We start from the raw sequence: 12,584 nt of genomic DNA on the forward strand, positions 1-12,584 counted from the left end.
CATCCTGCACTCACACTGAGTAACCTGTCCTGTGAGTTCCGAACACGACCACTTCAATATATTTAAAGCAAGTATGAAGTTGGATAGCATTCCAAGGGTTCGGCCTTGGGTTTAGCAGATCTTACGGTTTTCCCACAGTTTCATAGAGCACGTGCCACGTGCTAGGTAGTCTTCCGGTGTTAAGTCCTGCTCGAGACACCTCCCAGTATACAGTCAAATGTTTCCTCCAAGTCGGGCGCGACTAGTGCTTTAGGCAAAATGTGGCTTTGCCTAGTAAACTCGAGAGAGTATAACCCAATAACGAAATCATCTTCTCACCACCCACTACCACCCACTCATTTTGATTCATCTCGTGAACCAAGCGATGAAACAACGAATGACGAGCGAGGTGTATCAGCTTTACCTACTTGATTAGATAAGTAGACCTTTTTCCGTTAGAGCAAACCGATACTAAGCACGTGTCTTTTGTATCTGGGCGAACTGCTAGCAAGAGCGACCTCACGAGTTACAGATTGACGAAGAATAGCATACACTGTGCTCGTGTTTTTATCTCTCCTTGGTATGAAGATATTTAAGGTAAGGAAAATTTAATATTTTGCTAGAAAACGAAACGTAATTCAAACAAATAAGTTGAAGTAACCCTCGTTACGTTGTTTGATGTAAAAAAATATCCGACATTTTGTTGTACACATGTAGGAGTTTATTTTAAAAACACTATTTTAACACTCGTTGAAGTCCGCAAGGTAAAACTGGCTTTCCAAATTATATGAGTTTGTCTTCCACGTACAAAATAGATATAAAAATTTTCCAAATTATCAAATTTTACATGAAAACTCGTAGAATGTTATTTAAACGTATAAAAAATAAGGTTTTTGACAATCTCGTTCAGAATTAATTCATTTTAAGGATACTTGAAGGTATTTACTTACTGAGAAGTAAGTATTATTTTAAAAGATAGTTCTTTTATGCATGTTTTTAAAATAAAAACTGTTTTCTAATTATCTACATTTTGTTTTTATAATAAATTGAACCTCATTTATTTACTAGTTTGACCAGTTATTCGATAGCAATAATAATACAAAGTTTCAAACCGTGATCATTGTTTTAATTCTGTTAAATATCCGTTTTTAAAATGTTTCCAGTTACATTGATGATATATTTCCTTTTTTTTTTTTTTTCTAAAGACAGTAGCCATTATTACTTGTATTGTGCTACATTAATAACCTTAGGGAAAGGTACTGTTATATAAAAAGAAACTTGCTTATAAAACTACAAACGTGTTTTCATGACAGTGCTATCTTGCGACAAGCAATACTATTTTATTATGGTTTGCTTAGTTTCTAATTAATGACCCCACTGTTTCAGTGATATATCTGTATTTCACAAAGCTAAAATCCAGGTGGTTACTCGAGGTAGGCACAGCACAGATACCTATTGTGCAGCTTTGCCCTTAACCGCAAATAAATTGTAATTGAATTCATATGGCAATTGTAAATCGCAATATTAAAAATCCTTTGTAAGATAATTAGAAAATAATTAATAATCGTGACTGTGAGACTGCTGAAAGCAAAATAACACTTGCTTTGAAACTACGTACGTAAACACAAACATATAGAATAACGTAACACTGCGGCCTTTCGAGAGTTAAAAACTATTGTGTTTGTTTTCATAGTGATCTGACACACAGTAGTGGCCTAAATAATCGGTTAATTACGTTGTTACGGATTCTGTAATCCTCTAAATGACTTTTTTTACATCTTTAATATCAAAACGATAATAATCATTTATAATGTTTTCTAAATATTACATTAAATATACTTAATTCGCGATCTGAGTCATTCTTGTCAGTGATTAAGATATTAGTCGTGAGCTGACTTGCCCAGATATTTACTGTCCGTTGGTCACCTGATCTAACAGGGTTTATTAACATATCTAAAACAGTGTTTGAACCAGAAGCACACGATTACACATGTATCTACAAGAGAATTACCCAAATCTTACGCCACCATTACAGAGATTTGATAAAGTCTCAACGAGATTTTTACATTTCATTATAAAGATCTTATGTTTGTTTTTATTCAGCACACTTTTTCAACAGAAGTTGATAATTTTTATTTTGTTTATCATAACGAGAACTTAAAACTGGAATCGTTTCTTTCATCTTATTGCAGAAGATCCACTAAGCTTATTGTTCTGTCTTAGACTTTCACTGTCCATGAATCGCATTCAGATTCATCTGTTGTTTATTTTCATTTCATCTGGGACGAATGCCTTAAGGTTTTCGTCAGTGATTCAGAGTTGTTTTCGCTCGTCCTACGCAAACAGGTTTTAAGGGATTGATAGTTCGTATCATTTTAAGTCGTGTCACGTAGTTAATGGAACATTGGCTCCGCCATTGTTAGAATTGATTTTAATTTAGTTAATTTAGTTTATTGGTAATATGCATGTAAAGATTTGGATTTCATAGTTTTAGTATACTGAAATAAATTAAAGTGAAAATATCTTAATTTGGGGTCATTATTTATTAGGTGTCCAAAAATAAATGTCGTTTTTGAACTACAAAGTTTGGAAAAGTAAAGACCAGTGTTGTAAAACATGCTTTAATCAAAGTAAGCACCATTTGCTTCTATACACTTTTTCAACGTGTAACGATGCTGTTTATGCCCCTGCTGTAGAAATCAGAGTTTCTATGGTTAATGAATTCCCTGAAAACTTCTTCTGCAGCTGTCTGGTTTTGAAAGTGTTTATTGTTTAAACATTTGTCAAAGTATTAGAAAAACTGAAAATCTGTAGAGAAAAGACCTGGGGAATAAGGTGGTTGAGGTAAAACCTCGATTCCCAATTCATTCTAGTTTTGGAGCGTCATCCTTGACAGGTCTCATAATGCTGATTTTGTTGATCTTCAGTTAGCTCATGCAGAACCTACTTATCCGACTTTTTTGTCTTCCCAATCGCACTGGTGGTTGGCAATGTTTGATTTGCTTGTGTCCAGCTATTCTGCAAGCTCACGTGCTGTTTTGCGAGGGTCTGCCTCAACTGCTTCCCTTAATGTGTTTTCATATATGGATGGCTTCCTTCCACGACCTTAATGGCCTTCAAGACTTTTATTTCCATGTCGATACCTTTGGAACTCACGGCTCTCACGGCTGAAAGGGCAAGCATGTTCGGTGTGACGGGACTCGAACTCGCGACCTTCGGATTACGAGTCGAGTGACTTAACCACTTGGCCATGCAGGGACACCTTCATTAGTCACACGCTGGTCAACAGTTGTATTTTTATATTAGTCTTTATTTTTAGCACAAAGACCAATAGGAATATTTATTATTAAAGCATTCATCAGTAGCACATAAACCAAGAGAGGTATTTTTCTATTAAAGTCTTCATTAATTATTTTGGACACTACACTTCTTACCTATAAAATTAAAGCGAGAAAGATCACTCGTTCGTTGTATTGTATTGTTTTGTATCGTGTTAATATAGTACAATTTATTTGTATTCTTGACTGCAAACCAGTGAACATTCATTGTTGTTTTTTGTATAAATCAGTGTCTTACCTTTTTCTTTGTGACTCATTTGTTTTAACTCTTTAGGAAATATAACTTTAAGTCTGAGAAACGAGATTCCCCAGTTGTTAATTGGCCTAGCTTTTTGGGTTGTTGGTCCTACAAAGTTAATAATGTTCTGTCAACAAATAGTGAAATGCTTAACTAGGTTGAAGTTATTGAAAGAGTTTATGAAAATATCATTGACTTTTGATGAACACGAGAAATCTTGTATAAGAAATTTAATGACGATTTTTAAGCCTACGTACTGACTTATTGTTCTGATTAGTTTCCCTTCCTGTTTGAATATAAATGCTTTTCTTAAATAATTATTTGGTAATTTCTAGTGAGCCTTGTATATCTTGTATAATGTCCAGATACATGCAGTGCCTAATAAATTTTGTATATTTCTGTGTCAAAGGTAGCCATATTTGAGTACATAGCCCACCCAGCATGATCCACAAGGTAACTCGCATACAGAGAGAGACGTTAGATTGGTATATTATTAATATGTCAGTATTTAGCTTACTGACTGCTGGAAGTGTGTAAGAACTGTATGCTTATTGCCGTTGAATGTCAGATTGTCAGTAAATCACGCTAATAAGCATACAGCTTTTACACACACCTGACTTACACACTTCCGTAAGTCGGTACTGTTGTCGCGCTCACTTTTAAGAATTTTGGAAAAGGTAAGATAAATCATCTTTGCAAATAATTCATTAACATTTTAGTTCATCCAATGAAACCATATTTTAATCGGCACCACCTGTACGACGTGTGTAGCATTCTGCTTTATTTGAGTGTGTGCTCCTATTGGCTTATACAAACCTTGTATGATCACCAAGTGTGTTGTCTTTCTGCTCTATTTTAAGTGATAGGTGTTGAGGTATATCAGGAGGACAAGTTCGATTATGATTGTATTGTTTTTATTGTGAAGAAATATGATGTGATCTGCACTTGATGTGGAACTTAATGTCTGCTTTTATAAATGTTCATGACAATCAAGATGTACTAAGTGAAACACACGCTATGTTGAAACCTTTTATCGATAGACCAATGTGCTGTTTTAGTAGGATAGTGCTTTCATTGTATCGATCAATATTCTGAGACATGGCTTACGTACAGAGAACTTAAGTCTTCAGTCTACATAACGTATTTGAAACCATACGAAAGGATTAATTAGGTTAGATCACAAATCACAGTAATCACAGCGCAGATAGCCCTTTGTGTAGTTTTGTGCTTAACTACGAACAAAAGAAAAATTTAACATTATGTATCGCCATCTAGCGATGATCCTGACGGAACTCTTTGACGATGTGATAGATTTATAAATTTATTCTAAATAACAGGATACAAAAGCACATGGTTCAATAAAAACAACAACAAATTAAACTATATTACTGCCCTTAGAAAGTTAACTACTTTTTCATCAAATACTTGAAAGTTTGACAAATTTTCAATCTTTGGGAAGTACATCTCCTTACATTAGTTGCTCTTTTTTAAAATCCTAGCTCACTCAGTTTTCAATAGTTACCATGACAATCACCGAGATTTTTATTCAGATGTGATAACCTAGCTATTAGTCCCAAAGTGGTACAGCTGTATGTCTGCAGACATACAACTCTATAAACCAGGTTTATACAACCGTGGTGGTCAGAACACAGAGAGTTAAATTCTGTGCTTAACTTTAATCAACAACCTAACTGTTGGGTGGAGCTGGTGTACATGATTAAGCGTATTTTGGATGACTGCCAACAAAGTTCACGTTTGATATTAAGTCTGAAACAACGTAAATAAACGTTCGGGAGCCTCCCAGCATTATTTAGGTGTACTGACGTACTATGTGTTATTACGTAATTCATGGGCATGTTGTGAAATAAAATAAAAGTCGCTGAAATAGATATGAAGAACTTTATGTATGTTGATTTTAGAGCTTATTTTATTTCTGATTACGTTTTATGGAAATTATTAAATTAATATAAACAATGTACAGAGTCGAAATTCCCACGTTTTATCTTTGTTTCTCATAACCCTCTGACTTTTCCATAGTTATCACAATTGATATAAGCACTTTGAAACGTGCTACAGCGATCATCAACACTTTGTGTATTTTTCAGAAATTAGGGTTCAACTTTGACCTTCCCCAAGATTTCACTGAAACAGCGTCACTGATAGATATGTTACAGTTTTCTAAAATCGGCAGATAAAACATTTGATTAGTATAAAAACTGTATTAAGCAATTTATAATTCGCTTGTTTCAGTCTCTTCAGCAATAAGATATGCATATATTTAACCACTTCATTAACGTGTCGTTATATTACAGAACGTTCATCTAAGTGTTGCTGTGGTGACGAGGCGCGGTGTGTTATTATAATCCTGTTTTATAACATAACAGGCATAACTTAGATTCTTCCAATCTTCTCTGTCTAAATTAGGTAGGGTAGAGCTTGGTTGAGAAGTGGAAATATTTTTTAAATATCCGTACCAAGGCTTCAACTTATAGAGTGTAACAGACTTCTAACAGTGATGAAGGGTATAGTGGAGCAGAGCTTTCAGTCAAAACCTTTAGAAAAGGTATGTAAAACATGATTCGGCACATTTCTGAAGAGGATGATATGGTAAAAAATATTTTACAATTTACTTGCTGCTATGAATGATTAAGGAGAGGAAATGTTATGTAGCAATGAAGTAACAGCAGACACGCACTCCTGACATCGCAACGCATTAACAAAACGAGTTTCGATATTCTTTAGTTTCGGTTTAACATTGACATTTGAAAAAGTTCTAAGATAAACTTCCTAAATGTTATTCCATTGTGCAACAAATGACCGTTCTAAAGGAGATCCATGTTACATCGCTTTACGTTCCACTAGACCAGAGATTTACTCTGTCTCGTTATTAAACACACTCTATTGTTTCTAAGTATTGTTTCACATATCCTTGTTCATCGTCAACTAGTTTTGAAAAACAAAGATCAGTTTAAATCTTGTATGCATTCTTTCTCACAACTGATACACAAAAGGTCAGTAAACAAAGAGTTTTTCCACTTCTTCGGGGGGTCATTTTATCGTATCAACAAACGGAGTCTCTACACATGATATTGAAAGAGACTCCTATATACAGCTTTAAAAAACAAAACAAAAACTTAATGGTATCCTGTTGGTAAGTGCCCTCGAAATACTTTATGTTTTCATATAAATCCGCAAACCCAAAATTTTCTTCATTTGAATCGTCGAAATATGAGTGTTACAAGGAACAAACGAATAAAACCGATGGTCTAAGTACAGTACGTGACGTCTTACACCGCTAAATTAGGGACGGCTAGCGCGGATAGCCCTCGTGTAGCTTTGCGCGAAATTCAAAACAAACAAACAAATAGTACGTGACAGACCTTCATCAACTGGTTTTGTAAAAGATCTGAGGATCGCGGGTTCGAATCTCCGCTACATCAAACATACTCGCCTTTTCAGCCGTAGGAGCGTTATAAAGTTACGGTCAATCCCACTATTCTTTGGTAAAAAGAAGTAGTCCAAGAGCTGGCGGTGGCTGGTGATGACTAAATGTCTCCTCTCTAATTTTACACTGCTATATTATGGACGGGTTAGCGCAGATAGCCCTGCTGTAGCTTTGCTCGAAATTCAAAACAAACAGTAAGTCCTATGATAAATTAATATTTGCTGTAGATAGCCGTACCATGTCAAAATTACTCCATTAAATAATTATTTATCATTATTTTCTATTATTAGCGAACACAGGTGATTAATACTCCTTATTTGAAACTGTTCTAAAAATGTATTTTAAAATAAAACTGCACAGGGTGAGTGACAAATTGAGTTTCAAGTCGCAAGTCCTTTGAAAACACTCACTACATAGACATTATTTTAATATAGTGTGTTTAACCAGAAAGGTTTGAATTTGATACCATTGTCTTTATCTGTTCATACAAGTAGGTTTACTGTTTTATATTTATTTTAAAACTGTGATACTACGGTTCACTCAAAGCTCTAGACTGACTAACTTGCATAACTCTTGAAAATGTATTGAGTGAAACGAATTCACAATTCCTTAACGAACTACATGCAATCATTGTTACTGCCATGGAAACTTAAAATTCATGCGGAACCTAGTAACGAGATAAATGATAATTTATTATTTTAACTTGAAATTTTTATAACCTAGTACTGAATTTTACAAAAGAATAAAAAATATGAACACGTTATTTTGGAGAATATATAATAAAAAATCATACTGTTAAGAAATTATTTTAAATTTTAAATACGTTTAGGGACATTTCAAGAGATATTTCATTCACCTTTTATATAGGATTTAGTGGTTTCCTAAATTTACATACTTATTTCAGTTCATAGATAACCTAATGACATTGCTCATTGGAATATACATTTCTAACCACGTTGCTTGTCAATTCACAAAACTAAGCGCCCCCCAGTGGCAAAGCGGTATATCTGAGGACTTACACCGCTAAAAACCGGGTTTTGATATCCGTGGTGGACAGAGCACAGATAGCCCATTGTGTATCTTTGTGCTTAATTCTAAACAAACAAACAAACAAACAAACAAACAAAACTAAGCACAGGTTCCTTCTTATTTAGTGAAGTTTCTAACCCGAAAACTTAATTTTCAGCACAAACGTGATTTGCATAACAAACATCTTAGTTTTTAGTTCCTGTCAATGTAGCGATTGGTATATTTCTAAAATAAATTATTCTCTTCTGACGGACACAAGGAAACACAGATTCAGGTGGCGCCCCTCAAGGTTTTTGCACACATTACTCGTATCAGATAGCGCCACCCATTGGCGTGTATATTTTAACCTATTTGGGTAACTGTTTAAAAGGTGGCAGCATCAAGAAAATTGCCTTGAACTATTTCTTTAAGCAATTGTTTTCGTAGTAGTATACAAAGCTGTTGTCGTAATTTCCGATGAAACATCTTACTATGTACTACAGTAAGCATATCCAACCTTCAAGAAAGTAACTGAAGATAAAATGCTATAAAAAAACTTGTTGTTTTTTAATTTCGCGCAAAGCTACACGAGGACCATCTGCGCTAGGCGTCCATACTTTAGCAGTGATGGACTAGAGCAAAGACAACTAGTTATCACCACCTACCGCCAACCCTGGGGCTACTCCTTTACTAATGAATAGTGGGACTGACGGTCACATTATAACGCCCTCACAGCTGAAAGGGCGAGTATGTTCGGTAATAGGGATTCAAACCCGCGATTGGAGAAGAGAAACACATTAATTAATGGTAAGAGTTGGTCTGACCGATCATACTATGGTTAACATGTCAGTCTCGTTGAAATTATCAGTAAAAGAATAAGTGTAAACACAAACTGAGGTTCTCAACTGTCCAGGATTCCCTCGGGATGTCCGGAACTTACTTTCGTTGTCCGAAATGCAAAAGAAGTCCGTTATGGAGCATAAGATGCGCGAAAATATACACGTTTTCGTTATTATTTTGTAACGCTTGGAGGTAGTGAGATTTTAGAGACAGCTTACTTGTGACGTAACTATTCGCGCCTACAATTCGGTCTTTCTTGAATGCTCATTGATTATAAAAACTGTTGAATGTTATAGTTTAAACCTCAGTTGCACTAAATAGTGTTCTTCTAGCTTGTAGTAATGAGAAGTAAAAACATATTAGAACTGAATTATATGAATTCATAATACAAAACATCTGATGAAGTTGAAGTAAGTTCCCTTTTTTCTCTCAGTCTTCTTCATTTGCCCAAAATTTCCACAGTTGTACCTTAGCAACCATAATATACGCACGCGCATTCTTTCTTTGATTTTATAATGTATTCCGGCAGTGGGTCAGAGGTACGTTCATGGATTTACCACGGTAAAATCTAGGGTTTGATTTCTAGCAGTGAACAGAATGTAGATGGTCTACTGTGTGGTTTTGTGATAAAGTAAAACAAGTACTCTCCATAATTAGCTGGAGACAGAGAAAGTGTTGCTAGATTTAGGACATTGTTTCAGTTTTGCTAATCCCTTGTTGCACATTCTCTTTAATGAACGGTTAAAGAAACAGGCTTGCTGCACATTCTCTTTAATGAACGGTTAAAGAGACAGACTAGCTGCACATTCTCTTTGACGGACAGTTAAAGAGACAGGCTTGCTGCACATTCTATTTGATGGACAGCTCAAAAGACAGGCTGTATTCAAGACGAATACGCAGTTATTTACCTCATATGAATTTATTGATTTTAAGATTGATATTTAGTTTTTCTGTGTATTTGATATATTTCATATTTCCATTTCATTGTTTTGTGATACTATAGCTTGAAAAGAGTATTTTTGGAAACAGATTTTCTATAATATTATCTGGAGAAGTATGTTTCATTGTATTGCTCTTTGTAATCAAACCGTGTCTTATCACAACAATATATGGCGTTACACTTTGTAATCAAACCGTGTCTTATCACAACAATATATGGCGTTACACTTTGTAATCAAACCGTGTCTTATCACAACAATATATGGCGTTACACTTTGTAATCAAACCGTGTCTTATCACAACAATATATGGCGTTACACTTTGTAATCAAACCGTGTCTTATCACAACAATATATGGCGTTACATCCATGCATTGGCATTCCCTGATTAGTCAGCGGTAGACTTCCAGACTTACTTTGTTTATATCCGGAGTTAATATCCGTGATGGATAGAACGCAGGTAGCTTAGGGTAACATTGTGTTAAGAATATAACAATAACGTCCATTCTTTTTAAATGAAATACGAAACTGAAACTTAGTGTTTTAAATGGGGATCATAAGATGTATTTATTATCTTTCATGGCCGTTGTTTAACAAAATGTTATTATCCAGGCTATTTGTGTATCATGACTAGGACGTCCAGTGATGTTAGGCTGTGTGACATAGTGTTCTAGAAAGGTTAGCGGTAATAGAAAAACAACAGCAACAACAAAGATTAAAAGCATGAGACACAGGCTATGGTAATTAGTTATGGCTTATTTCAGGATGCAAGGTATTAATATCAAAACCGATTTCATTAGATGTGTTAGAGATGAAAGGTCAGTGTTATAGGTTTTGTGACTCAAGTACAATTCCCAGAAGGTTAAATCACACATTTACAATATTATAGATCTTTTTTTCGTTATACACTTGGATTTCAATTTTTTGTTCAGATGAGACAACTAAGAGATCGAAAGAGATAACTAATATAAAATATTAAAGACTACCGTTAGGTGTCAGTTTGTGTATGAAGTATATATATATATTATGTATTCATTGACGTGTGTTACAGGTAACTGAAAAAATTAATATTATTTCTAAAAATTTAAGAAACTCGGTAACTCAAGTGTTTTCATGAGATGAACTCTTTTCTTTCGGCTTACGTTGCGAACGAGGTTGAGATGAAGTGCGTGCAATCTTAAAAGGGCCCAGCATGGCCAGGTGGGCTAAGGCATGCGACTCGTAATCTGATGGCCACGGGTTCGCATCCCCGTCGCACCAAACATGCTCGCCCTTTCACCGTGGGGGCGTTATAATGTGACGGTCAATCCCACTATTCGTTGATAAAAGAGTAGCCCAAGAGTTGACGGTGGGTGGTGATGACTAGCTGCCTTCCCTCTAGTCTTACACTGTTAAATTAGAGACGGCTAGCGCAGACAGCCCTAGTAAAGCTTTGCGCGAAATTCAAAAACAAAACAAACAAGCAACCTAAAAATATGTTGCGCATTGCAAACTTAAAAAGAAAATTAGGTTACTTTTTAAAAATATGGAAAATGAGAGAGAAAGTAAGTAATTTTGTAGCCCAATATACAAAATTTGAAAAATACTCTTAAAGTAGGTAACGGATAGAAACATTTTTAATTCAGCCTGAATTCCATCTTTGATTGACTAATTGTACATTTACATTTGATATCACGTTGTCACTGTGCAGTAAATATACAAATATTCTATTTTGAATGCGATCATTGTTGAATCGATATTTCAAGCTACTCACTAGGAGATGTCTTTTATGGAAACTGTAAGGAACTTAATAGAGCTGTATGAGTACTAATGATTAATATGTTCTTCACTTCATTGTGAAAACATTTAACTACTTTTAAAAGAAACTGAAGTTTAAACTCAAAAGAACCATTAAATAATCAACTTGATCACTCCTGAAATGCATACTGTGCACATTGGAGAAAGCAAAGGCTTGGTTAGTTTTGAATTTCGCGAAAAGTTATACGAGGGCTATTGGTGTTAGCCGTCCCTAGTGTAGCAGTGTGGAATTTCGCACAATGATACTCTAAGGTTATCTGTACTGGACGTCCCTTATTTTGAAGTGACAGCCCTAGTCTATATCACCCAGTGTAATCTCTTGTAGTATTTTTTTACTAGTGGATTGACCGACATATTATAAACACCTTCATGTCAGCAGCTAATCATCACCAACTACAATCATCTCTTGGGCTACTCATTTACAAACGAATAGTGGGATTGACCCGTAACATTATAACGCCCCCACGGTTGAAAGGGCGAGCATGTTTGGTTTGACGGGGATTCGAACCCGCGACCCTCAGATTAGGAGTCGAACTCTTAACCCACCTGGCTATGCCGGGCTAAGAGAAACAAAGGATAATTAAGTTATGATAATTTAAATAATAAATCTACTCTTATAAAATAAGGTAAATCACCCTCAAGTATCATTTTGTATGCAGTTATCTATCATATAATCTGAGAAGCAACTTATCTATCTCAGACCATCTTATAAATAACAGTTTGCTGTATTTGACTTTATATATATTTATACTTGATATTTCTATTTATAGTTACCACGAATGTTAGAGAGAGATTAGCATTAATATTGCATGCTTAGTATTAGAAGAATTCTCAACCTGCCCTCAGAAAGAAATATTTTGACGGATACATGCAGTCATACGCTGAGCATATATTAAGTCTATGGTGCAATACGTCTTCCATAAGCATTCCCGAGATGCTTAATGATGATGATATTCAGTTAATATAGAGGTCGCTCCATCTAGTTGACCCCATCTATTCTT

The 12,584-nt window shown here is 35.1% G+C and overlaps 1 protein-coding gene across 1 annotated transcript in view; it reads left to right on the forward strand.

Annotated features, from left to right (window-relative positions):
- Positions 1-416: 416 nt before the first annotated feature.
- Positions 417-12,584, forward strand: part of LOC143256057 (protein spaetzle 3-like) — a 31,237-nt gene continuing 19,069 nt past the window's right edge. The window contains exon 1 of the mRNA XM_076512728.1: positions 417-576. Coding sequence (XP_076368843.1) covers positions 562-576 — 15 coding nt within the window. The 5' untranslated portion in view covers positions 417-561. The remainder of the gene's footprint in view (positions 577-12,584) is intronic.

This window comes from Tachypleus tridentatus, chromosome 7, assembly GCF_004210375.1.
Source record: "Tachypleus tridentatus isolate NWPU-2018 chromosome 7, ASM421037v1, whole genome shotgun sequence".
Classification (NCBI taxonomy): Eukaryota; Metazoa; Arthropoda; class Merostomata; order Xiphosura; family Limulidae; genus Tachypleus; species Tachypleus tridentatus.